Source organism: Lates calcarifer, linkage group LG16_LG22, assembly GCF_001640805.2.
Source record: "Lates calcarifer isolate ASB-BC8 linkage group LG16_LG22, TLL_Latcal_v3, whole genome shotgun sequence".
NCBI classification, from domain to species: domain Eukaryota; kingdom Metazoa; phylum Chordata; class Actinopteri; family Centropomidae; genus Lates; species Lates calcarifer.
Genome location: NC_066848.1, coordinates 23764124 through 23792003, shown reverse-complemented (window position 1 = coordinate 23792003; position 27880 = coordinate 23764124). Strand labels below are relative to the sequence as shown.

At 40.6% G+C, this 27880-nt stretch overlaps 2 protein-coding genes across 6 annotated transcripts in view; one reads left to right on the top strand and one right to left on the bottom strand.

The window, feature by feature from the left end:
• Nucleotides 1–18726, top strand: part of b3gat2 (beta-1,3-glucuronyltransferase 2 (glucuronosyltransferase S)) — a 48326-nt gene extending 29600 nt beyond the window's left edge. The window contains 2 exon segments of the mRNA XM_018694648.2: nt 6942–7090; nt 16269–18726. Of these exon segments, the coding sequence (XP_018550164.1) occupies nt 6942–7090; nt 16269–16355 (236 nt within the window). The 3' untranslated portion in view covers nt 16356–18726.
• The window catches only part of smap1 (small ArfGAP 1), a 93147-nt gene continuing 83744 nt past the window's right edge, over nt 18478–27880 (bottom strand). For 4 of the 5 annotated variants that reach the window (XM_051076695.1, XM_051076697.1, XM_018694644.2 and 1 more), the window contains exons 10-11: nt 24374–24612; nt 18478–21729 (exon numbers count right to left, since the gene is read on the bottom strand). In XM_051076695.1, coding sequence (XP_050932652.1) covers nt 21583–21729; nt 24374–24612 — 386 coding nt within the window. In that variant the 3' untranslated portion in view covers nt 18478–21582. The remainder of the gene's footprint in view (nt 21730–24373; nt 24613–27880) is intronic. The other variant, XM_051076696.1, reaches the window with a different exon arrangement.

Below are 27880 nucleotides of genomic sequence, written 5' to 3'. Positions count from 1 at the left end.
TTAAATCCTTGCAGTCATCTGAAGACAGATGCGTTGATAAATCTGCTGCGTTAGATTTGAGAGCACAGTGCCATTAAACACAGCTGTCCACTGTGTTTACCTTGATTAAACCATGTGTGAATTACACCAAAGTAACCACACATGCCACAAAGGGTATTTATTAATGACCACAGACTCCAGTATATATTCACCTTCACCCAACCCTTTTGTACTGTACACCGCGGCACCAACATGAGCCAAAATAGTTAGCATGCCTGGAGATGGCTACACAGTCCATGTGCCTGTGACCTACTGCTTTGCACTCGTTGTGTTGCACAATTAAACTGTGGTCATCTGTGTTTATAAGAGCAGATATACACGTTTCCTGAACTGGATCTCTGTGTACTCACATATATATATAAACTGGTGATAGAGCTTACCCAAGCAGTTAATTTACTATTGGCTTATGATTTGAATGTGACAGTGTTGTGGTTGCTGATATCTCATATCTGTTTTTGCCCTGGAGGTAAACTCTTTTGTATTTCATATCTGCCTCTGAATTGAAAATTAATCATGGGGTGGAACAGAGACAGAGGACAAAGGATGACTAAAGGAAGGAAAACAGAAGTCAAAAAAATTGGCTGCATGCTCTCATGTGAACCTTGTGGTCAACAGTGTGATCACATTGCCTCAGGCTACCAAAGGTTCAGGTCATACTACAATGCGGTAAATCAATAAAGCACAAGGCCAAGCCGACCGCTGTTTCCTCTATCTCATTTAATTTTTCATTTTTTATTTATCCTCTTTTCTTCATCATCTGTCTTCTCTTTAGTGTTCTGTTTTTGATAGATGTAATATAAATTTAAGTAGTATTAAATTGCAACAAACTGTCAGGGTCAATTCAAATCAAAGCTGTTACTTTTTGAAAGACTTTTATGACATAACTTGTCATGGATCAAAGTGCAGATCAATAGGAAAGTTTCAATGTCTGTTTCCAGGTGTTGGAGAGTAGTGCTGCATATGTGAATAATCACATAATGTCTTTTGTACAAGTCCAGAGGGAGTTGATTGTAGTCTTTATTCAGATGATGTCTCTTGATTCGGCATCAGTTGGGGCTGAAAACTGCAGGTTTGAAAGTAAAAAGAAAAGTCCGGAGATGTGGAGTTAGAAAGAAGTGAGTTATTAGACCTCTTTTGCGCACTCCTCACCTCTGCTTGAGGAGTGAGGCTACGTCCGCCAGCATCCATTGTGAGTTTGACACAGAGTAAATCAGTGAAGTACTCATTAATGCCATTAATACCCCATTTTGACCAAGTAGTTCCAGTTACTGAGCAGCTATAGGAGCTAAATTCAGGAAGTAAATCTAAACTAAAAACTGAAAAGTCCCTTTTGCACATTCCTGGAGATCCATGAGGCAAAATAAACTGATAACATTAAAAAAAACAGCGATGGTATTTCAGCGTTTACTCGTGAAGAAACAATGGAGTCATTATGTTGCTCTTTGCATGTACTGTGGTGTGACTGATGTGGATGACTGGAAACACTGGAGAGATGCAGCTGTGGAAAACTAATATAAGAACTCCAGAGCACCTGTCTGCAAACTAATGACAATCTCCAGCGTTCAGTGTAATTGCACAATCAATAGCAAATAAAGTTTTCCTTTTATGAGGACTTGTAAGCTGTCTTGATCGCTGCTTCCTCTCTTACTCTCAGTCTGTGTTTTGACCAGTGAGTAACACTACCTAGTTTTTGGCCACAAGAGAGAGGCTGAATCCAAATTGACTTGCAGATTGAACCTTGTTTTCATACGTACCATGATCTGATTTTTCCAATCTGCAGGGGTGCAGGGCTGCTCTGGGATAAAATGTTTGTTAAATGTCTGACAAAATGATCAACAACAGATTGAGGCAGCAGTATTCCAGCAGCTTCCGTGTCCTGTGAAGTAAAATTACTGTTTTTGTCAAAAGAAGTCTGGCAGGGATGTATATCAGTGTTTCTGGTTAAACAAAAATGATCTCACAATAACAATCAGAGCCTGTCAGTGGCAGAAAGAAGCACTAAAGTGGGCCTACTTGGACGTGGACAAGAACTCTTGATGCACAGATTTTTTTTCTCTCTATCAATAATTTACACCCAGACACACAGGGCCTCGGTTCAAAGGTATCAGGGTTATCCTTTAAAGTATAGATTCATGATTTTCACAATAGTCAGGTGCCCATATGAGCATTAAAATAGCTTTTTGCTGTGTTTACTCTTTCTGCACTGGCCTTTCTTAATGCACTTCCAATGTATAGAACAAATCTAGTCATGCATATCAAAGCATCCACTTTCACTTGTTGATAATTCACTCTATGTTCTGGGCCAATGTAATGATGAGCTTCTTCAACAAGGGTAATATAGTATTCAATAGATGCATACATTCATATAGGTCAGCTAGTGGATCAGGATTAAAGTGGGACAAAGTAAGTGTTGAGTCTGAACAATAGCCTCTTGGGCAAACATGGCTCAGAGAAGCTGGGATCTTCATATCACAGAGGCTGGCTGCAGGGTAGGAGATGTCTATCTTGTAATTGCTCTCATATCTATCTGCTCCACCTGAGCTGCATTTATCTCTGTGATTAGCCTGCAGTATCGCACACAGAGCAGTAATACACCTGATAGCAACCTAACAGCTGTATAGGTATTATATCAGGGTCTGTGTGTGGTTTTGTGTTGGTATAAATCAGTGTGTGATGGTAAAAGGTTTCTTTGAAAAAGCTGAGTAAACTCTTTTAAAGTTTTAGTGTCTCAGAGGCTTTTTACTCTATAATGCCATGGGAAATGTTAGAATTTAAATATTATAGTAAAGTACAAACATTAGATAGATGTTGGTTCTGAATGAATCTTCAAAATGGCTGGTTTGTGACTGTATGTATTAGCTACAACAGGATGAAGGGGCACAGTGTGTTTGTAACAGCTGACCTGGCCTAAAATCCAGCAAACCTAAACCTATTGAAGAGTAATAAGCCAAGAAACATTTGCATGTCTACAGTCTCTTTCTCTCTCTCCCTGTGACACTCCCATTACTCAGACTGCTGTCTGCTGGCCATGTGTCAGTTCCTCAGGATAGCTGCAGCCTAGAAAATGCTGCTCAGTCAGGGGGAGAGGGAAGAGAGAGGAGGCAAGAATGGTGAATTACTTGGGGGTGAATTCCCACACTATTGCACTGATTGCCAAGGCGTGCCACCCACTAACAATTTGCATAAATAAATATTCAGTAATTATGGCGAGACCTTGAGCATGAAGGATCACAGCAATTTCTGAAAATATCCTCCTGTCATGCTCAAAACCAGAAACTTCAGCATCCCTCTGAGAAATAGCTATTCTAACCACATCACAAACCGTGTCTACGTGTGCTGCCATGAATCTTTCAGTTTTAAAGGAATAGTTTGACATTTTGGAAATTACAGATAGGTAAAAAGTTAGAAATTTTCCTCTGGAAATTCCAATGAGATTGAGAGAAACCCTAAATGGTGCAAAGGTCAGGAGTAAACTCGTAAGTAAAAAAAAATGAAATATTCACCAGACACTAAAAAAAATATGTAAATATCATTGAAAACTTTTTTCAGGGATTAGCAAATTGGCTTTTTACAGCCTTCTTGCAGCAGTGAAAGTAAGTAAATAAACCCTTTAAGTTAATGCAAACAGCTCCTATAGATGCACCAACCTTTGCTGATTACTTACAGACCCCAGGCAGTGTTGGAACGAACCACATTATTACACCCTCTGGTGAATTTTTAGGAGAATACTGTACTGTAGGAAGTAGTGCTGCATACTGCTATCAGAATGGTGAGAAACAGGCAAGTAAGAAAGGAAGACAGACTGGTTGGTCGGGGTTCAATCTACAGCAAGATAATGAACTAGATGGTGGCTTTAGATGATGGAAGACCAGTGCAATCTCCAGACTTGAATCCCACAGAGCTGGTTTGCAATGAACTGGACAGAAGGTGAAAGCAAAGCAACCTACAAGTTCAACACATTTATGGGAACCTCTCCTACAGTGTCGGGACCAACTTGCCAAACAAATATTTAATTTCCATTGTGGAAGGATGTCATGGGGCTGCTGAATGACTCAAATATTTGGATTAAATTTAGGATTTATGATCCCATGATTCATTTCCCCCCCCAAGTCTTTATCATTTAATTGCTCAATGTTTTAATCTCACAGTACATAATGAGGTGCTCTAAAACTTTTGACCAGTAAAGTATTTTCTTTCTGAGAGTGAGATGAGGACAGATACCAATCTCATATCTGTGCATCAAGCATATTGCTGTATCCTGGATGCAATTAGCAGGAGCAAACAGCTAGCCAGGCTAGTTTGTTAGATATATCTAATTTGTTTAATCCATACACAGGAAAATATATATTGAAAAAGTGATAATAGTTACACACCCAAAAACCCATGAATTGTTGTTTATTGATTAAACAAAACAAGATGCAGAATAATTCATGACTTATAGAGGTGTTTGCAGGCTAGCTGTTTCCCCCTGCTTTCTGTCTTCACACTAAGCTAGGCTAATCACCTTTTGGCTCCACCTCTTAACACAGACATGAGAGTGGGATGGATGTTTCCTCTAACTTCCAGCAACAAAGCTCATGAATACAGTACTGTTTTATATTCATAGCCTGAGGAGATAGATTGTTGTTGTGTGTTAGCTTGTGAAACTTGAGCTCAGCTGGCCTGGCCTCAGCCAAGCAACTGGCTGTAGGAGTTATACAAGCCACCAACAAAACTTCAATTCTGTTAGTAAGGAAATGTAGAGAAAATAGTAGTTGATGTTTAGATACAATCACTTACTGTAATATCAACAGGTTTCCTTATTTTTTATTTATTAGATTGACTGAATGAGTCATATAACTAAAACAACAACAACAAAGACATACTACCTAACATTATTCATATTATAAGAATGTTAAAATGCATACCAGAGCAGTATAGTGTCCCAAACTTTGTCTCCCAGGTAATTAACTTCACCTTACATTTATGTGAAGGTCTCTTCTTCCATTCCTATTTCTCTCCACTGACTCAGCAGGAAGGCTGAGAGAGTTACTCAGCAGGCAGGATGAAGGGGAGCTGGTGCTGATGGGATTTGTTTTCAGCCCAGTGGGGGTGTCCTGAAGCTGCAGTGTGGGGTCTTAAAGGGAAATAACACGGGGGACAAGAAATCATACATACCTTACATTGTTCAGCTTTGTGAACAGAGAAATGTTCAGTTTAGGTCTGTAGAGCTTGTTTATAAGCTCACCACTTTCATTACTGTTTTCAGACACATTAGCAATGTATCTCCAGGCAGTGTTGGTTAGTTGGTCAATCAGTCCACCACTTTGTCCATCACTTTGGTCCAGACTGAAATATTGGATGAAAATATTGAATGGACTGCCATAAAATTAGATTTTTGTGTTCCCTCTTGGTTGAGTTGTAATGACTTTGGCGATCAGCTGATCTTTCTGCTAGTGCCCTCACCAACTTGCAGGTCACAATTTCAAATTTCCCAATATTGTGGTTATATTTCCATCAGCCTCGTTTTTTTTTTGTGTGTTTAGCTTTTATCTTAGTGCTAAATGTTCCCTACTCAGCATGTTAATATTGTCACTGGGACAATATTAGCATACTGCATTTAGCTCAAACCTTCAAATGAGCTGCTAGCATTGCTGTAGAAGCATATTTTATATCTCATACTCCATGCAAGGTGTTAAGGGGAGTGCAGCCACAAATATCTAAAACATATGTTTGAGGCCAAATTATGCTAATCATTCACAGTTCTTGCAATTCTCATGGCATCACTGTAGCCCCAGTATGTGATTACATTTTTTTAGGAGGTGCACGTCAGCTATGGCATAGCATAACCCGTTAACGTGTAACCATAAATAAGGTTTACTGCAAGTCTTGTTATTCAGGTACTTATTTGAGAAGCCTAGTCCAACACACTCTATTTCCACACCAGAAACGGATCATTTGCCTCCTGCTGAGGACTCCTGACAGGGTAGAGAAGCTCTGCAACACTTTTAACTCTCAGCTTTCTAGTGATAAACATATTCTTTGCATATGTACAGGTAGAAGGCAAAATGTCAGTAGCATCACCTGAAAAAAGACTGACAATTAACTGAACAATAAACGCAATACACAGGTAGATCATATTAAGCTGAAGGTCAATCTCTGAGCAGTCTGTTCTGTCAGTAAAGGGTCAGCTGGAGGTGGAGGCAAAAAGATGTAAAGAAACTCATCATGCGTCACATCCAGCCCTCTTGCCTCAGGGTCAGACAACACATCAGATGTGTGAATGATATGCTCCCCATACAGATGTTGACTGGTACAATATAAACTGGTGGACGGTTAGCTTTCTCTTTCGTGTTTGGTGTTTTGCCTTTGATTTGTACCTTAACTATATAAAGTGGACTTGTAGATAATACGAGTCTTTAACTGCAACTATAGACATTATGGAAAATGTTTCTATCACTTGTTTCATAATCAGAACTACTTTTCAACCTTCAAGCATATGTATGGTTGTAAGACAGTATCTTTTTGCTTTAAGTGTAATTATGTAGTGTTAGACAACCAGTTTTTTTCCAATTACTATTTTTTCTAATCAGATTGATTAAATCTGGTTTCTTGCCAACCATTAATCCCCACCTTTGCTACCACACACTGCACTCATGAACATTTTGACTTCTATCTGACTTCCTCGTGCTTGCCTTCTCATCTATAGTACAATTATCACAGGAGAATGGCAGACCCCAGTGGTAAATGAATTTCATATCAGCCATATCATAATCATTAGATTCGCTAATGCACTCCATCATTTTCTACTGTGATTATAACAGACTCATAATATGCTTTTAATTCATGCTGGCCTAACCTTCTCACCCTTTCTCTGTCTTTGCTCTACCACTTCCTTGTCGTCCTCCCTATCTTTCTGCCAGGTTTTGCGGTGAACCTCCAGGTGATCCTGGCGAACCCACGTGCGCTGTTCAAGCGGCGTGGCTCCCAGCCTGGGATGCAGGAGTCTGACTTCCTCAAGCAGATCACCAAGGTCACTGAGTTGGAGCCCAAGGCCAACAACTGCACTCGGGTCAGTATAATGCCAGTCAAGGACCTCATTTGCTGCTTGTGGCTCAAATCAAGTTCTAATAATAATATGCATAAAGCAGGGGCATTGCTTGGCATAAAGCTCTACTGGGGCACAGGCCCCCCTCCGCAAATTCATCCCACATAGTTTCTTTCACTGATTTCGGATGAAATATATATTTAAATAGAGGTATTAAACACATGAAAGTGGAATATTGGCCAGGAGAAATGTGCTGTGTATATGTGGTTCCTGGTCGGTCATTTGTCAAGGTGTTACTCAGAATGTAATTGTGGATTTAGACAGAACGTAAAGAAATAATGGAGATGAATCAAAGTGAATCTGATTTCATGGAGCAGAAGTTTAAGTATTTCACTGTTTGTTTTTTGTTGTAATTGCATTGTAGGTTTTTTGATTATTTTATACCAACAATGTCACTCGTGACCTGTCGGAAGCTCATAAGGATTCTTAATAACTGAATGCTCTGGCGGTCATCCAGGATTCATAGAACTATAGTTTCATAACTTTCGTTCTATTTCATCCCTCCAGTGCTTTAAGCACTGGAGGGCTAATACCAACAATGTCATGAGGAATCCCCAGCATATACATCATGGCGCAGACACAGCAGAACTTGGAAGAAGAACAATGTTAAGTGGATGTGAGGTAGCAACATTCACTATGTAGAACCTTGTGAATGCCCATGAGGCTGCAGCACATATGTCCTCCAGGAGCACTCCTTTCAGGGCCACCCATGATGTGGAGATGTTCTTGGTAGAGTGGTACCTGACTCCTTTGTGGTGGAGGGTGATTGCTCACCCAGTATGCATGGATGATGATATCCACAATCCAGTGGGACAAGCGCTGTTTGGAAAGAGTGCAACCTTTAGGGCCGCCATAACAGACAAAAAGCTGTTCAGCTTGTTGTACACTCATTGTAGCATCGACGTAGGCTCTAAGGGCCCTTACGGAGCATAAGAGGCTTGACTTCTCCCCCTCTGTCAGTGGGGGAGTAAACCGTGCCAACTGTACAGGCTGGTTGTGGTGTGAGTGTGACAGCACCTTGGGGAGGAATGCTGTATTTGGTCAAAAAGTGACACCTGAGCCATCTGGGTTCCACCTCAGACACGAATCACTCACGGACAGAGCATGCAGTTCACTGACATGCTTAGCTTATATAATGGCGTGGAGAAAGGCTGTTTCAACTGAGACCCATCTGAGCTCTGCCTGTGCCAGGGGCTCGAAGGGAGGCAAGCACAGAGCTTCCAACACTAGGGGGGCTTCTTGTGGCCATCATCCTTTTCTACACATTTCAGACCTCGACCATTGCAGGCACGAGAAAAAGCAATATTGTCCGATGTGTAATGGCCTGTTTTTTGTCAATAGCTTCCCCCTTTGCTATCATAGAAACTTCAGACCAACTTAACACTCAGTTGAACCTCCTGCCATAATATACAAGGGGTGATTAATGAGTTTGTGGCCTGAGGGAGAAGGAGATGAGTTAATAAGCTCTTACATGCACATGCAGTTCAACTCTGAGTGATTATGCAGAAAGTTAGATGTTAATAACTTTTGTGGTATTTCTTTAATTGAAAATTACAACTAAGCACTATCTGAGCAACCAGAGCTGCTTCCTCATCATGGGGAGAGAGGAAGTAGTCTGAGGATGTCAAGTCAGGTGAACAGGGCAGGTGTTGGATAAATCCACATTCAGTACATGACTGCATGAACGCCAGTATTGTCTCAGACAGTACTGACTTGTAATTCCCCACTACTGCTTTATTTAACATATTTTGTGAGCAGCTAAAAATATGAGGAATATAAATTGCAGTAGAAAATTATTTTTCTACTGAAAATGAAACAGTCAAGGTGATTTCTAATAACTTTTGGCTTCAGCCTCAGTCAAAAATGGACTACAGATTTTTTTTAAACAGACTGATACAAACACAGATAGTATCTTTGCTTTACACCCATAAATTCTGTGCAAAATCCTGCCCTTATGCTTGTTATTTAATTGTCAAAGTTCACACAGAGGTAACATGCAGTTTATATTGTATTCTATTCTGCAAAATGAAAGTGATTTTTCTCTGTTTCACTTCTCACAGTCACTGCTGTTTGATTATGCAGGGCGAGATTGATCGATCAGATAATAAGTATGTTATCGCACTGCACTGACCTGCGTATTACAGGCGGATGACACAGACTAGGGTTTAATAAAAGCCCAATTTATCAATCTCAATCTAGCTCTTGTGTTTTTATGCATGTCTGGGGCAGATATTAAACTGCAGTCATAATAATGGTCACCATCACAGCTGTAGCTAAACATGGTGCATCTCTCCACACTGTTGACAGCATGAGTCATGCTTTAAGCTAGTGGCACCGTCTAAACTTAGACACTCACAGCTTGAATTGGATAGAAATGGCGTTATAGCGCTATCAATTCTAGTTGTGCGCTTCGACATCTTAGATCGATGCAGCTCATCTCAAATTACCACAGTCCCTGTTGGCACTTGGTTTTATGAAGCCACTCATCCTCTTGACAACCATCACCGAACAACCTTAAAGGACTTTTTGTGAGAAATGGGTTCTATTATGTTTTTACCTTTCAAGGAATGGGTAAGCTAAAAGTGTCACGACCCCTGTTGTTCCAAACAGGAGCCAAGGCTAAAAGTGGGATTCATTTACAGGCTTAAAATTTGATGAGAACGTTTTTGCCTCTAAGGATCGTCAGGAGTATCATACTGTGGGAACAGATGAATGAACTATTCAGGCCCAACATTGGCAAAGCCTGGGATTAAAAGTTTTGTTTTTTTTCCTCCCATTTTAAAATGAACAATGCTTACATTCTTACACTCTGTAAATAGGCAGCTGCGAGCATCCATAAAGCTCTTACCGACCCTGGCAGTCTCTTCACCAGCCCTCACTGTTGCTGGGGGTGCACGAGTCGCAGTCTGACCATTGTGATAATGCTACCAAGCACATAAGCAACAGTTAGCCCGGTAGCTGTAACTTAGCTGCACTGCAGGGGTCTGGCATTGGTTTGTTAGCTGATGAAGTAATTATCAAATGGCAAGCTTGCCAATTTACCTGCCAGATCAGCCCTGGGAGTTTGGATGAATTAGCAGACATTATCCACGCAACACAGTAGTTTGCTACCAATTTGTCCTGATTAGCAGGCAAGCTAATCTTAGAAAGCATTAACCAGCTAAAAGCACAGTAATCACAATAAATTTCACAGGCTTTGCAGTAATGTTAGCTCACCTGTTCAATAGGAAGAGAGCCAGCTCAGTGTCTGTTTTGATCCCCAAAGCCAAACAAAGGTCCCCTCCATTAATCAGATAAGTCAAATGCTCTGCCAATGTTAACCCTAGTTTCCCCCAGCATCAGTTAAATTCAAGTTTGGCCAAAAGGGCTTCCCTTTCTGTTTTTTGTTCCTGCTCTTGTGTTGGAGTATTTCTTGTGCAGAGGGCCGGTCGTTTTGTAACGGCACTGGACCTCATTCCGAAGCTAATGATGGTACATTGCTGGTGCTGTAGTGGTGCAGAAGAGAGACTTTGATTGTGGCAAGGCACTTGGGAGTGAGCAACCTGAAAACTCATTCTTTACATAGAAGCCAGTCAGAGAAGTCAGGGAATTAATCATTCCTTATGTCACGTCACAATCCTTTCATACATCGGCAATAAAAAAGCAGTTATTACATGTACATTCTTCCATATAGTACCTTTAAGAGGCAAATTTAAACTACAAGCTTTTTTCTGCTGTTCTCTTTTGTCACAAACACAAATGGAATGCTGTTGGAATGCTCTTTACTGAGGTTTCAGCACATACATTATCGCACACATATTCTGTAATATTTGCTAATATAATATTTGCTCTGCTTACAACACTTCATTACTGATTACCCTAATAACCACCACAAATGCATGTGTTAAGTCACTGAATTAGTTATCTGTACACAACAATGGATGTATTAAAAGGAGAAGGGAGTTCAGTGGGGCAGAACATGGTCAGGGCTTAGTTACACCCCCGCTGATGATAAGGCTCAAACAACACTGAAGTTGCCAACTCAGTCCAGTAATTTTGTGTTGTGGAGTGTGACAGAAATAGCAGCATCTAGAGTGCACCAGGGTTTTGGTTTTTAGTTTTGTTGATAAATATTTAGGCCAGTAGAGTGAGTAAACTGAATCACTTATTCTGGTAGCTGCTTCTGTGCTTCCATTACACCACAGACTCAGTATTTTCACTCTCTGTGGAGATGCCTCGCCAGGGATCGACAAATGTAAAACCGAAATTTACTGGATCACCATATGTGTACAGGTCACATCATTGCACTGTAAGTCCCTGGTGGGATATGGGTAAATGCTTCCTGCAGGGAATAGGATAAAGACCCCTGGAGCTGCTGGATCATCACTTACAGCTGTCTGCTGCTGCTGCTGCTGCAGATAGCTCTGTGTTGAAACTATCATCATTATCAGCCCCATTACACTAATGGAGGTGCCCTGCTGCTGATATTAATACAGGCCATTAGCAGGCTATGACATCATCAGTCATCACCCAGCACTGCACAGACAAGAGGATGTGATATCAGCATTTATCACGTCACAGTTACAAAATCAGCAGGATGTGACATCATTACTCACAAAGCCTCTGTTGTGCAGTTAGAGGATATGACATGATTCATAAAGTACACTTCCTACACAGTCACTTATGACATCACTGGTCGTAAGTCCTGCATCTGCAGTGACACTATAACTCTTAACTAAGCTCTTTAGACAACTGCGACATCATCACTCATAACACACAAGCAGAGGGAAACAGGTACCCTGGTTCTGTCCAAAAATTGGCCTGTCAGCAAAAGCTCACTCATATCACTTTGTATTTTGTTTGTTTAAGCCATACAAAAACAACAACAACGTAGAAGTTAGAGTTTGTGGTTTTTGTGGTTGCTGAATAAACAGCACATTAATGAGTGAGGTGTGCTGCTGTGAGTTGCGTCACATCCCACAGATGATTGATTACAGTGGGATCTGGGAAGTGTGGAGACCAGGTCAACAACCTTCGGGTTCCTTGTGGTCCTCAAACCATTTCTGAGCATTTTGTGGCGTTGTGGGGAGCATTGTCCTGCTGGGGTTGGCCACTGCCGTTGGGATATGCTGTTGTCATGGGCAGGGGGGTCTGCAGCAAGGTTTGGGTGGTATTTGTTAGGATCCAAGGTTTCCCAGCAGAACATTGTATTGTACTGAGAGGATCAGTGTTATTTATACATAACTTCACCTAAACCTATTTATACTTAACCTATCAGTGGTTTTAATGCTGTGGCTACTCAGTGTATAAAAGCATTTACCTGAGCTTGGCTGGTCTGAACAGTTGTGATTGAAATGATTTTATATAACCTCTTCAGCAGCTGTGACTCCAAGCTCCATCCACTTTGGGGAAAGGATCTAAGATCAGATCACAGAACCTGAATCCCACTCTTGACAATGGAGGCCAGAAATGCTCATCTGATGGCCGGGTCAGTATGTGGAGACGTCTGACAGGAGCTGTAATGTAGTTAGAGCAGGAGAGTAATGGCAACAGACAGCAGTGACAGGTCAAGAAAGGAGGGGGGAGGCAGGAACAGATGGAGACAGATGATAGCACAGGAGGAAAAGGAGATAGAGAAGAGGGAAGAGAGGAGGGAGAGTAAAAGCCCATATAGAGAAAAGGGGATAGGTAGATGGATTGATTGAAGGTGGAGATTAAAAAGACAGACAGAATGACACAGAAGAAAGAACAGGGACACAGGGAGGTCTGCTGTGCCATGGAGTGAAAGATTATACCACTGTCTGTTTTATCTGCATTGGATCTCAGGTTTCTACAAAACTAAATTTTTACTTGATTAATGTGGCCAAATGCATTTCTGACCACTACTGGGTCTGGTTCGGGTGATCTGATCCTCAGTGAATCTTGAGTGCATTTACAAATGGATTTCATGCATTTTGTTCTGTCTGTCCCATTAAGGGATAATTCTGGTTTGTCACAACTTTGTCACAAAAGTTTGTTCTTTACCACAGAGATGGAGTAGTTGACAAAAACAGTCCTTAAAGAGCTCGGAAGAACAAATTGAATTCCATAACAACCGGGGAAACTCCATCTGCTCAGGAAGATTGTGTGATATGATTAAAAGCTCCACAACTGCTACTACTAGACCTAGTAATGTGATTGGTTTTGTTTAGTTGGGTCTCATTTGTCTTTTTGGACATCATTTCTATCAGGAGCTGTCAATTTTACAGAAAAATAAAGTTTGAATGAATTAGAACTAAAATACTATTTGTTCAGATTAATTCAAAAATGACCAACAGAGCCAAACCTTATGCTAGTTTGTAGAAGTGACACAATTCTATTCAGTCATGGTGCTTCTATGAAAAGCTAAGAGGTTAATTCAGATAATGCCTCCACGCTTGCAAGGCAAAGCCAGAGACATTATGTCTTTGGGTTGTCCAACCATTCGTACATCACATTTTTGTGAATATCTCAGCAATACCTTAAGGCAATTTCTTTAAACATTTTTCACAAACGTTCACTAGGACTCAAGGGTGAATTGATTAGATTTTGGAGGTCAAAGGTCAAAGATAAAGGTTACTATGACCAAATTGGTGCAAACATTTACTTAAAGACTCAAAGATGAACTGATTAGGTCACGCTGACCTCATGCTCTTGTGAACGTGATATCTCAGGAATGCCCGGAGAGGATGTCGTTCATTTCATTTATGATGGCAAAAGCTACAAACATAAGACCCAAGGTGCAACTATGCTAGAAATTGAGCCATCCCAGATGTATGTTATTATAGGGTAAACCTGTAAGCTGTAACTGCCCAATCATCCTTCCACTGCTGCTCTACAATTTCTCTGATGGGGAGAAACAAGGCTTCTCTCCCCTCATGTTATTAAGAATAAAAAGCTCTAACCTGGTAAAGCTTTTTGTCTCCAAGTTGCCTGAGGGAAGAGGAGAAAGAGAGAGCAGGAGAAGGGGCTGAGAGGTAAAAACAAGTGCTAGGCCATAGAAGAAAAAAGTGGATGTAATGAATGAGGAAAATGGAGAGAAAACTGGGAGGGAGAGGCCTGTGTCCAGGGAAACTGGGAGGACACACACACTGACTGCATAATTGGTACGTGCGCACTCACATGCACATGTGCAGTACAATTTTCCCCATAGCTCTAGAGTGATGCTTTAGTGGCTGCTACATTAGCCTTGTTAGATATGCAAAGTGGGCCAATTAGCAGCAGAGTGTGCAGGAAGTGACATGTTCTACCTGAGGAAGCCCAGAAACAACGGCAGTGTTCACAGCCAGCGATAAATCATGTCTCTGTGAGTGTGTGTGTGTGTGTGTGCGTATGTGTTGCTTTGGACACGAAAATGTCACACACCTGAATTATAGGCTCATTAGCTATGGGCTAAAAAAAAAAAAAAAAAAAAAAAAATTCTTACTCTAAATAACCTCACTTGAATCCCAGAGGAATGAAACTCATCCCTCTCTTCAGGAAAATACCAATCTTTGCATCCACTGCAGTGTTTTCTCACCAATATGCTGCTGTGAAATTGGCTGCAAACACAAGACAAACATCTGCAGTGAGTCGCGAGCCGCTTTTGATTTGATCCATTTCAGGAGGTGTCAGACTGTTTCTTGTGTGTGGAAACCCTCCTGGCAGACTGGTGAGCATCAAATTCAACAGCAGGAGGACACAATGCAATCTCTGTTTCAAAGAATACAGCAGTGTTTTTTTTTTTTATTATTTGGCAGATATTCTCTGAACATCATCAAGGAATGAAGCCTGTACTTCAAAAAGTGTTTTCAGTGAGGGAAATAAAACTGCCCACGAGCTTTAGACAAGCATTTGGGCATTTCATTAAAAAGCAGACAGTAGCCAGTCACTGCTGTTCACCTCTAATGATATGACCTTGGTTTTTATCTGATCCAGAACACTAGTCAGACTGTGTCCTGTAGGGTCCAGCTGTATTGTGTGTGTGTTTGCTGGTGCTAGAGGTGGTGTTCTCTCTGTTTGGAATGGTTCACGTTGGCCACAGCCTCCAGCTGCTCTGTCAATACTTTGCTTCTGTAAAGACCTTTACTGCAGTGATCCAGCAGGAGAAGAAACACAAGCAGTCAGATGATCAGACAGATGGTAAAGAAGCTAACAGTTTAAAGATTAAACCACTTTGTTTAGAAAATCTCAGTAATAATCCTTCATCAGAGCATTCCACTACATATTTTTATTTCATTTGGACAGGAAGTCACCATTTTAGAATTTTCATCTTATGAGCACATTTTTGATATGATATGACCTACACAGACCCTGTGGCTGCCACTCCTTCAATGGGCTGTAAGTGCAAAGACCCATTCATTGCTGCTTGCAGCTTTAGTTTTACTCTGTCTTCCTGTCCAAATGAATTTAGCTGACCTACAGGTTTGTTTAAAATGGTCTGATCGTCTTGTCCCTTTCACCATTGGACTATTTTTTTTAACTGCACTCCTAGAACTCCGAGATCACATTTGGAGTTAAAATCATTTCCTTCTTTATAAATCATTTTGCAAATCCCATTTGAAAAAATAAATACATATTTTTATATCCAGGTTTTCTAGCTAGCAGTCTTTCTTGCAGTTGGTGGGGAACTGACACCAACAGTCAGCTGAATTGTGTGAAACCATCTGCACGAGTGTGAGATAGTGTGTGAGATTAGGTGCAAACAAGATGGGGACACGCACCCACTAAAAACATTGCTCCATAGCGCTACTAGAGTTCAAAAACCTGCACTAGATACCTTTAACGTGCCTTAGTGTTTGCGCACAGTCTTATCAGTATTGGAAGGAAAGATGGCCACTAAAAACTTGCTATAAGTAAACAGCACCAACCCTTTTCAGTGTTGGTTTCAGGGCATCATGATTTTCTAAAGAAAAAGGCTTCGTCAGACATTTTTCTACACCGACACACACAAAAAATTCTTAGGCACAAAATATCAGGTATCAGCAGCTTCAGTCCAAAAAAATATCACCTTAATCCTGAGGTCTTTCACGGTATCAGTAAAGCTCTGCCATCCACCTGCATCTGTGCAGTATTTATCCAAGCATAACACCCTGTTCATTCTTTTTTAGTGACTAGCTTTTCCACTGTCAGCAGATTTCCTCATTCTTCTACCTCTCTTTTTCAGGTGCTGGTTTGGCACACTCGCACGGAGAAACCACACCTTGCAAATGAGCCCAAACATCGAAAGGACACTGTGGTTATTGAGGTATGAGAGGAAGAGTTGAGCAGAGGATCCAAAAAGAGAAGCTGATTGTGGCTGCTCATTATCTTTTGGCTGGGACTAAAGACAGCACCCTGCTTTCTCTCCTTATGGGTTTAATACAATCTGTTCATGATGGACACAGACTCTGAGGAGTTGCATGATTCAAGACTTCTGGCTGTCTGTCAAAACGTGCTTCGTGAGAAATGGATGGCAGTGAATATGTTCGTTTTACAAACTGGGATGATTTGGACTGTTCATTTCCTCCATCCATGTCTTGCGAATGTAAAAAAAGAAACAAACTGAAATTGAATTAGAAATGTAAAATAGCCATGTGAATCATTAATGTCATTTTTAATATATCATTGTCAAATTAACCGTGTTACCTTGATTTAATTGCCATAAACAAGGCTTGTGGTCCAGCTTATAGTTTGTGGTTGTGGTATTGTGATGCTGGTCTTTCTCAAAGTTAAAGAAATTTTAAACACTTTGGGAAATATGCTTATTTGCTTTCTTTCTTGAGAGTGACATGAAAATATTGGCACAGAGCTGGAGTCAGGAAGTGTTTAGCATAGCACCTTGTTTCCAAGGTGCACTTACTCAAGTCAAGTGAAAGACCATTCATTCCTATGAGAACCTCCATAATCTCCAATGTGTTTGCAAAACTCCTCCTCCTCTTTTCGCTTTTTTTTTTTTTTTTTGGTCCAAAATTTGTCTCTGGTATGTTGAAAAATGTGCAGCGGATTTTGGACAGACCATATGCACTGTATGTCACAGAAAGGTGCAGTAAATTTGAAATTAGCTAACACTGGTAGAATGCTAACAGAGTGGTTGATAATTGTTTTAACAAAGTATTTCATAAAACTGGCTACACACCTGGCATGGCTGTGGTGGCATTTCTATCCATCCTAAAAGACATACATGTCCTTGTGTTGAACACTGGGGGTGTACTTTGTATATTATACAGAATTACACAAAAACAAAGCTGTGTGGAAATAAGTTCTGAATCTAGCTTAGAAGCAGGGTAAAAAGCTAGTTTGGCCCTCTCTTAAGATAAAAAATATATATATATACCTATAAACACCAAATCCAAACAAAAACAGAAATTTCAAAAAATGACAGAAATTCTACACAAAAGTACTGGACAGATGGATCAACTGCTCTTCACCAAGAAATATCTCCAACACGACTCCGCAGTAAAATTTTACATTACAATTTGTTCATAAATTTTTAAACAATCTAGGCACAATATGTTTATTTGCTTTAAAGGTGTTGATGTATTTTTTTTAACTTCAGAGAGAGCTAAGCTAGCTGTTTTCCCCTGCTCTCAATCTTTATGCTAACCATGTCCTGATTCCAGCTCAATATCCAATGTACACAAATTGTCATTGTTTTTCTCATCTCATTCGTAGAGGAGGGAAAGTAAGTGTACTTCCAAAAGTATTGAAGTGTTTGTTTCAAACCAGACCTTGCATTACCCTCCAAATCACCCTCACTGAGCAAATTACAATTTTGAAAGGGAATCTTTTTTTTTTTTCTTTCAACATAAGCTTTTTGCCTAAAGAGCTTCATTTGCTCCTAATGTCTTCACGGTGGCTCAAACCTGCAAATCAGACGCCAACAGAAACAGTATCATTTTTCCCAGCTCTGGTCATATTTGTTGACATTAATTACATTGATGTTTCAAAGTTAATGTGGTAATGATTTATTGATGCCTAAATGCTGTGTAAGTCTCCTTTAAATCACCCTGAACTGATCATATATATAATGAACTGGAGCAACCTCTGCTGTCCTCTCATCCTGTATGTATGTGAAGTATGTGATCAGGTTTGGAAATGGCACACGTGAAGTAACAAGCAACATCTCTCCTGACAAACTGCCATCAATAATGTAGAGTATGTGGCCTGACAACAAAGACAACTTGCCTCACAAGAAAAAGCACCTGCCAGCAGAGGAATAAAAAAAGAATGAATGAAAAAGAACAGCCCATCAGATCGGCTGCTAATTTCACAGCTCAAATGTCTAAAGAACCGTTTTCTTCAGTGTATTTATCAGCAGTATTGCCTTAACACTGAAGTTTAGAGAGGACTGAACATGTGTTGGTGTTTGATGAACACAGGAAATAAAACCAGAATTAAATACATGATTCAACAGCCTTTATTCCAAATGACCCCCTTGTAAAACTTTGAACAGAAAAAAAAGGAGCAAACAAAACTCCCAAAAAACAGTATTTATATAGTTAAAACAGTCATTGGACAAAGATGAACACAGAAAAAAATTCTTGCTATTTATTGTTTAAATGCACGGAAACCACTTTTTTTTTTTTCTCTGTACTAGGCACCAGAAAATGTAAACACATTGGAAATAAACCTGGAGGACATTAGAGTTATTGAATATGTTTCTGTGTCGTTCACACTGACCACACGTGTAACAGAATGCTACAGTTATTGCATGACAGAAGGACCCTGTGTATGGACATGAATCTCTGCGTTGGCGTTCGGCAGTGTGATCGTAGCTCTGTGTGCATACGTGTGTTCTGTTCATTTCTCTTGCTCCTCTGTTCTGACTCTCAATAAACAAGGACTGGACAGTGATGATGGGACCCATCCAGTGTTTTCATACAGGTCCTCTTTCTCTGGCACTGTCCAGTCCTGTTCCTCCGTAATGTCCTTGTCCTGCCAGTCTAGCCCTCTGATTGGTCGTCCAGGTTTATTTGCTTTATTTGCTAACTCTGCTTCTCTTGTACTGCACACAACAAAACACCACAATAAAGATGGTGGATGGCAGAACATACGATTATAGCATCATATATGGAAGGAGAAACATTTTGGGTGTCACACTGGTCCAGTTTTGAGAAGAATATAAAAAAGTTAGGAGGATTTCCTACCCTGCAGTTGGAAGTGAACTGACAGTTCCTTTATCTCTGCTGTTCCCTGACAACGATCCTAGAGGCGAAATGACAGCCCAGTGAGAGATACAGTACCTGCTCTGCTATTTAAAGTGCAGAAAAGACAAACCGCTGTGATTGCAGTAGCACTTTAATTTGCCCTGGGGAACACAGACAGGAACGGCTCATTTCAACAACAAGGAACTGTCTTAACTGGGTCAGAGCCCGTGTTCCACTGAACCCAGCTCGTTTGGTTTTAAAACACTTCAAAACATCACAGCAAGGCTACAAAGACACCCAGGGGACCCAGGGGCCACCCAGCAATTATTGAAACTTAAAGGAAATCCTTGACATTTGGAGTTTTGGGTTGTTTTTAACCAGCTCGCAGTTTGAGAAACAGGGTTGGATGTAATCATCTCCTGATAAAAGTACTGATACTGGGTAACTGGCCAGACGGTGTTGTCACATTCAGAGCAGTGACTATAGTGACTATATACACCAGTGGTTCTCAACCTTTCAGTGATGTGAATACTGGAGATCTCAGGACTGTTGTGGCTGTTGGATGACCAGCTAGCACTTCTTATCCTGGACCAAATCTAGCAGTTGCATTTACAAAAGGGTCAGACTTAAAAAAGACTCTACACACTGATTTGTGCTTTTCAAGATATGGGAGTGGAGTGAACAGCAGTTATTTTTTTGGTTTGTCCTTCTTTGCCATGTAGTCCAGTAGCTAGCTATTTGGTGATATGAGGCTAATGAAACAAAAGAAACACAAACAGTGAAAGCAGATGAAATACTAAATGGTCTGTCTCAGTCTGTGCTGAAACTGATTATTTAACTGAATGTGTATCTGATGTCTGTGTATGGAGCTAGTCGGAAGACAATTAACTCAGTTTGGCAAAAAAACTGGAAGAGTCCAGAGTGTCTTTTGTGTGCAGATGTTTAATTGTACAAGTAAGGTATAATGGGTTAATTAGTGAGCCTTAGAGCTAGTAGGTATATTTTTATACTTTGGACAGAGCAAGGCTATGTGTTTCCCCCTGCCTCCAGTCTTTATGCTAAGCTAGGCTAATCACTTCCCGTAACCAATTCGATAGCAGACAGATATGAAAATGGTATCGATTAACAGTAAAGACAGGTATTTCCCAAAATGTGGAACTATTCTTTCAGTTGGAGAATATGGTGCTGTCAGTACTTAGCTATATTGGCTAAACTTAAGAATATTTTTAACAATGGCAGCCCTGCAGGTAGTGCAGTTATTTTGTTTATTTTGGCTCAACTTTCTTGCACATGTAGGTCTTTTTTCCTGATGATCTTGCAACCTTTGAGTTTTATCTTGTGACCCAGCCCTGAGGTTAGAAACCACTGGTGTATATGACCTTTACTGGCTGCTGTGGGAACCAAAAACTCTACCTAAAGTGGTGGCAATGAGACAATGACTGACTTAATACTCTGAATGTTTTAGAATTCTTTGTGAGAAATGATCAAATTGTGGGACAATGACTTAGTGAAGATGTGCAAAATAACACCTACTGTATAAGCAGCGTCATACTCATGTCAGTCAAACCATATGGTGTTTAGCAACACTAAATTTCACAGGATGCTTTTAAGTAAAAGGGAGAAGCTTATCACCAGATCTCCCACCTCCCCCCACAGAGTGCCATGTGATGAATAAAACTCAAACCAAAGCTGTTGAGAGTCAAAGCATCAACCTCTCTCCTATGGCTCTGAAAAAGTGGGGGTTTCACATCATATTCACATAGATACAGTACTGCTCAGACGATTATCTGCTACGAGGCTCTGCTTGCCCTACAGAGAGGAGGGAGAGAGAGAGGAAAGGAAGGGTTACAATTTACACAGCAGAGGGAGGGGTGATGACAGGGTAGCATAAACCAACCACAAGATAGCCATATCTATTGTACGTATTGAAAGACTATTCACAAACTATCCAATTTGGTAATATAATATTACTATGACAGGACTTGAAGTTATTGGTCCAGCAGCTTTCTTTTTTGTTATGCTGTTTTTGTCTCTTTCTTCAGACATCAACAACAAAAGGAAATCAAAGAAGAAGAGGAAATTTGAATAAAGACAGGACATGACAGCTGCCAGTCTTTCTCTCTTTTTTTCCCATTTCGTCCAGTGAGATGTCATCAAACGCCTTTAAAGTAACGGCGGTGAGGGTGAGAAGGGTTTGTGAGGGGGATTTAGGGCAATCACACTGCCCCCCGCTGTGCGTTTCTTACTCAGAGCTGTGAGGAGATGGGTGGGTTGGAGGCAAATTTTTGTTGCTGTGTGACTTCCCCATATCCCCCCACCCCCCCACTCATCCTCTGGACCACCCCTTCCTCATCACTTCCACAGCTGAGTGCTGAGGGTCTGGCCAGAAGCTGCCGGTGGAGCTGCGGGCCATCCGGCCGTGGGGGCGCCCGCCTGGCTTAAAGTGCCTGACGTCGGCCCTCCACCGCTCACAGCCATGCCTGACATCTGCTGGGTCATCTGAGTAAGAAAAGAAAGAGAAAGAGAGGAGGGGAGTTAGTGCTGGCAAAAAGAGACAGCAGCATATTCCCTCATCCCTAAGGTGAGACTGGTGGGCAGAGGGGAGGGAGAGGGCTCCACTCCCATACCTGCATCCCTCGCTTTTTACCCTCACTCCTGCTCTTAAAGGCTTCCTGGCTTCCCCTGCTCCCTGCCCTCCCTTCCCCCTTGTACCACTCCCCACTTCCCTGTTCGCCTCCCAGCTCTTCACCCCCTGCTCTCCACCCCCACCCCCCCACTCGCCTCCTTCCATTCTGTCTTATCTATTATGAATGTGCTTTGGTGCAGCGCTACTCACTTATCTGGTCATCTGAGAGCTGTGGGTGAGTGTGTGTGTGTGTGTGTGTGTGCGCAGGTTTGAGTCTGTGTGGTTATATAGTATGTGCGACCAAGTGTTCATTCATCAACGCACCATTCCATCACATCTCACTGCACAATGTGCTCACACACATACACTGCAGAGACTGAATATTAGCTGTGTGTGTGTTTGAGCAGCAGGTGAAAGTCTTATGAAGGGGATGCTCTTAGTGAATATAAATACACTTCAGGTAAGGTTGGCCGTCAAATACAGGGTCGATCTGCCTGTTTTAAGTAATGTCTCTTTCACAGTAGCCTCCTATCAAACAGTTTACTTAAAGCTAACAAATGAACATTTTGTATCCTCTGTACTATACATATACTTAATAAGATGTGATTTCATTCATCCTTTGATGTTGACTATTTAAATATCCAGTTAGCTTTTACTTAACTTTGCTCATGTTCTTTTTTTTTTTTAACACTGTCTTTAATGCACTTGGGCTTGATAATTAACATTTTGTTTAATTAATTCCTTAATTGGCAGCATAGCTTCACTTTAAGCCCTTTCAGGCAAATTTATGATTTGTGAATTTATAAATAAAACTGACTTGAGCTTACTCTCTAAATATTTGTGAGTGTGTTTGGTTTACTGGGATAAAAGAAAATGTATATAATGTGAGACTCATTTTCCACCTGGTGTTTACATGTGATCTGTATCTGGATATCTTCTCTGAATAAGGAAAAATGCATGCTGATGCAGATGTAAATACACTGATCACATTGCAATCAGAATTGTACTGAATCAGCCAGATCACATCTGGAGGTGCTCTGGCCATCCAGCCAGGTGTGTCTCTAAAGTCTGGATACGCTCTTGTACCTCCGGTAAACCTGCTCTTTTGATCACCTTCTTACTTTGAGCAAGGGTGTCCTACATGAACACAAAATAATCTGCAACAGTTACAACAGTTTTGGTTATTTCACATGAGAGATGAATGCATTTCTTGGGTTTTCTCTGTGCTCTTCTCAATGGTTTGAAGTGAGTGAACAGTTTACTGTTAGACGCTGACGCTGGGTTTCTGAGACATCTGAACATTTTTGCACATGCTCCCTTTATTGTGAGCTTCATGGTGTCAATTTAATATGTATATGCAAAGAAATGTTGTTGTATTATGTTGTATTGGTATGTATTGTATAGGTGTATCCCTGTAATTCGCTGATGATGAGTGGATAACCACCAGGTGTGGGATGTAAATATGTAAGACTGTATCTTGTTTGGAACTTATTGAGAAATATGAGAAATATAAAGTGTGGTCAAAACATCTGTAGTAAAATCACAGGAGACTCAATAGAATTGCCATGACCAGTGGCTGTCTGGTGTACACTTACTGGATTTCTTGATAATACCTAAAGATGTTTTTTCCTTTATAGTCTTAGCTTTGATTGTTGCTTACTTACTTACTTACTACTTACTTACAGGTAAACCAATATATTAATGGTCACCTAACTTTGTAGATTTGCCTTTCCTCTGCATAATGAATCCAGACACAAGTCATATGATTATACAAGGTATAAGTGTTTAGGCCCTGATCACCTGGAGTGCTTTTCGCTGTGATTTTGTTGTGAAGTAAACTCGCACATCTGTACGTGTTATTTCAAGTGCCTCCACCAGTAGCCTATTGCTCTGGCTGTGATTGAGAATGAGAGGCTGTTTCTGAATAATAGAGATCCATGTGGGTAAATTAGACCCTCAGAAAGAAAAATCACAGTGAGTACCACCAGCTGGTCCAGGAGCTGTGTAACGGACCAATCACGTGGGCTTTTATCAACCACTTTTTACGTTCACGTTTCATGGAACGAGGGACAAAAGAAAGTAACTTGACAGAATTATGAAAAATACATTATTACTATACAATAACCCTGGTTCTAAAAAAGACTGAACACTTGTCTAAAGCTACTCTTTCTGGGCTTTTAGAGAGGCTGGGGGGGGGTGAGGTCATTACTGCACTGGGCTTTGCACAGAATTAGAGAGCTTGTGTAAGACCATATATTAACTTTTAGGACCTGGAAAATTGAACTTTTTCAGTTCCATCGAGGAACCAGACACTATATTTATGCTAATGTTATTTAGGTTACTGGAAATACAGTAAACATTTAAATGTGCTTCCTAAAAGATTAATGCCCAGAGAAACTGAAGTGGAACCACAACGAGCTAAATGTTAAAATGACTTAATCATCACCATAAAATGAATTAATCACCACTTGTCTGAGTGTTTTAGACACATGTGTCTGTCTGTCCTGTGTGTGTTACCTGGTTCATATTCCACTGTCCTTGCTGTTGTCCCTGCTGCATATTGTACATGTTCTGTCCTTGGTTGGCTGGCATCACGCCCTGCTGCTGCATGCCCATGTAGCCTCCGTTGGGCAGAGCCATGCCTGACATCATGGCCCCTCCACCCATCATGGTGGTGGGCGGGACGGCTCCGCCCATTCCAGGGGTGAAACCCTGTGGAGTGAACTGCATCTGAGGCTGGCCCATGTACATACCTGCTGGAGTGAAGAACATTATACACACCCACAGTTAGGTTTGTACTGCACATCATATTAACTTTCCAACTACTGACATATAATATTTTCAACTAAACATTAACGAGAATAAAAAACTACAAAGAGTAATAATAATGAAAAACCTTGCCTTGGGATGCTACATGTTGCTACCAAATGTTTTCTATTAAGTCCTTAGACCCATGTCAGATATCAGTTTCTGTGCCAGGTTTCTTGCGTTTTCAACTATCCCTAGTCCCTTAACAACAACTTCCTGTTTCCTATTACGTTTCTGCAACTAGCGAAACATTTTCTCGTTAGCCCTTGATGCAATAAAAAAACAAGATATTGTCATTCATGGTGATTTTTGATAGCGGACCAGTGTTAGATATCACAAGGAAGAACTACAACAATTCAGAAACAGGCACAGTGAGTTGCTAGATGTAGACAAACATGTCACGAAAGCAACACACTCCTTTCACAGTGCCCTGCTGCTGTGTGGAAGACCACTCATGCAGTGTGCAGCATGAAGTCAGATCATGGTTGCCCACATGATGAAGACCAACTCTTGACTTTTGTTTTTATAAAAGATTGTGACATCTTCGCCCACAGTTCGTTCAGGTGCTCTGTAAACATACACACCAGCTCCTCTGTTGCATTTCTGACAGAGGAGCTGCTCAGGGTATGTTTGCTGTTATGAGTGGACAGTACATATAATGTTTCAAAGGAAACCTGCTTTACTAAAATGCACTTCAGTCAGGAGTTCAAAATAAACCGACACTGAGATCTTAAGGATTTTAACTTTAAGGTTGGTTTGAATTAAATGCAAGACTAATTACATAACTAACATAAATAAAAATGAAAATGAAAACATTAGACAAAACAGATTTGAAGTTCACATGACTGGGGCAGCAGCAACACTCCTCAAAGATTCATCTAAAGTTGCAGAATGTCATATTTTCATGAAAACATATCACCCATCAGCACTGCATGAGAACACTGTGGGAAAATGATGAGTGGCAAAATATAAAACACTGATTTATCAGTATTTTAATGGAGTGGAAGAGAGATAACTGATTTAAAATAAACCAAAAAACAAGCACTGATATTAGCCAGCTATGCTTACTGTGTGAAGGAAACACCAGAGCCTGCCTTCTCATATTTAAATATACTGTAGCCTCCTCTAGCACATCATGCCATGTCTCAGAGTTTTAAAATCCTAGACTGGTATGGATTAAAAGTGGAAATCAATAAAGGCCCTGGGTGTTCATGGACTAGACTCAGTGGCATATTATGAACATGGACTGTTTGTAATATTTTCCAACATCAGTCTTTTCTGACATTTTGAAAATGTTGTTATTTGCTCCACTTAGAGCTACATCCATCCTGTTACAACGTAGAGAGGCACCCACAGCCATGCATGCACACACACACACACACACACACACACACATACAGTACACACTCAATGGAAGTGAGTGATTTGGGGCATTAGCCTGGCAGGGTTCTTTTGGCTTTGATCTCCATCAGCATTTATTTGGATTCAGAGAGGACAATACAGCAGCAGAAAGCCCTTCATCCTCCTTTCCACTCCTAATCCTCTATACACATCAGTGTGATCATGCAGCAATATAATCAATGTATAATATAATGTACATTTGCCTGCTGCTCAAATCTGCTGCCTACTATCCACCATTCAGAAAACATGTAGCACTAAAGCTTTCCCACACACTCTAAACATGCTCAGGTTGATGTTATGTGTATGTTTGAACATCCACCCACATGGACACATACACACACATAAACAGTCTTGGCACTTCAGTCTTTACTCATAATAACTGTGAGATGAGTGTGAATCTGCAGACACTTCTCTATTTTTACTGCTGCACTGGGACTGGGAGTAAATGCAGTGTGGAGTGGACCTGCCTGCTTTTCAGCATGCTGACCTTTCATCTGCCTCGCTCTCCTCCATTTTCATGATGCATCTTTCCTCTCATCTGTGTGTCTGCGAAAGTGTGGAGGTGTGTGTCTCTGTTTGTGTACAAACACCTACGTCTGAGTGTGCGCTCTCGTGTCTATACAGTATACTGCGTATTTTTCCTCGCTTATGAGACACTGTGTGTATACTGTCTGTTTACATTATACGCGTAGAACATATGAAGTGTTTGGCCTGTCAGTCCAGGAGTTCAAATAAATGGTAGCTGTTGAGGATCTTCATCTCAGTAACTGCCATTTATTTTTTTATAACTGCAGTGTACAACTTGTTTCTACACTGCAATGAAAAAAAGTAGAATATGTTCCCCATAACTGGACCCATATCACATGGTAAAGAAAAACATGCTGTATACCTTCTATACAAACTATGGTTAATCAGATTTTTCTAGTCTTTGATTTTCTAAACAACTTCTGAGAAGTTTTACCTATTACCTTACCCAACCAAAATGACAAATTATTACATACAAACTCATAAACATAATGCATCAATGTATCTGTACAGGTATGCTCAGATTGTATTTTCAAGCAGCTATAGCTCACATCTGTGTAGTCAGTTAATTCTTCAAAGTCTTATTATGTAGTAGGAATCTGCTTACAGAATAGACCAACTATACAGACAACTGATGTAGCTTGCTGGCAACACACACACCAACACTGTACAGTTTGCACAGTGAGGCTACATTTAACATCTCAGTCTCAAAATTCACCAAAACTCCACTTGATTTTGGAGTTTTACAGTGATACTGCTCTCTCCTCATACTCCTATTCATTTATGAAATGGAGACATAAAGCATTACACTAACAACCAACATTACTTACTCCATTTGAAACATTCTCTACTCATGCAGTCAAAGCTTTGCCTCCATTTGCACCACTCAGGTCAAATTCAGGACCTGTTTGCAGCCGTTTCTGTCTCTCCATTGACTTTATATGCAGTGGTGCTGCTTTTAAACCTACATTAAATTATTTTTGGCTCCTTGAGGGCCAAAAGCTATAAACACAGCATCTGACATTTTATCCCCTAATAAAGATGATATGGTGAGCATGTTAATGAGCAGTTGCCTATTTACACATCCAGCACGGACTTGAATTACTGTTCATTCAGAGCTTTGTTTCTGGGCACTCAACAAAAGTAAGTTCAATATTTACTCTCCTTTTTTGCTCTGTTTTTGACTCCAACAACTCCTAAACTAAACTGAACTATGTTGACCAGCTAATGTCTAACTTTGTGTGTCTGCTGTTTGTTGCTGGGCAGTAACATACAGCAGGTTTATCAGAG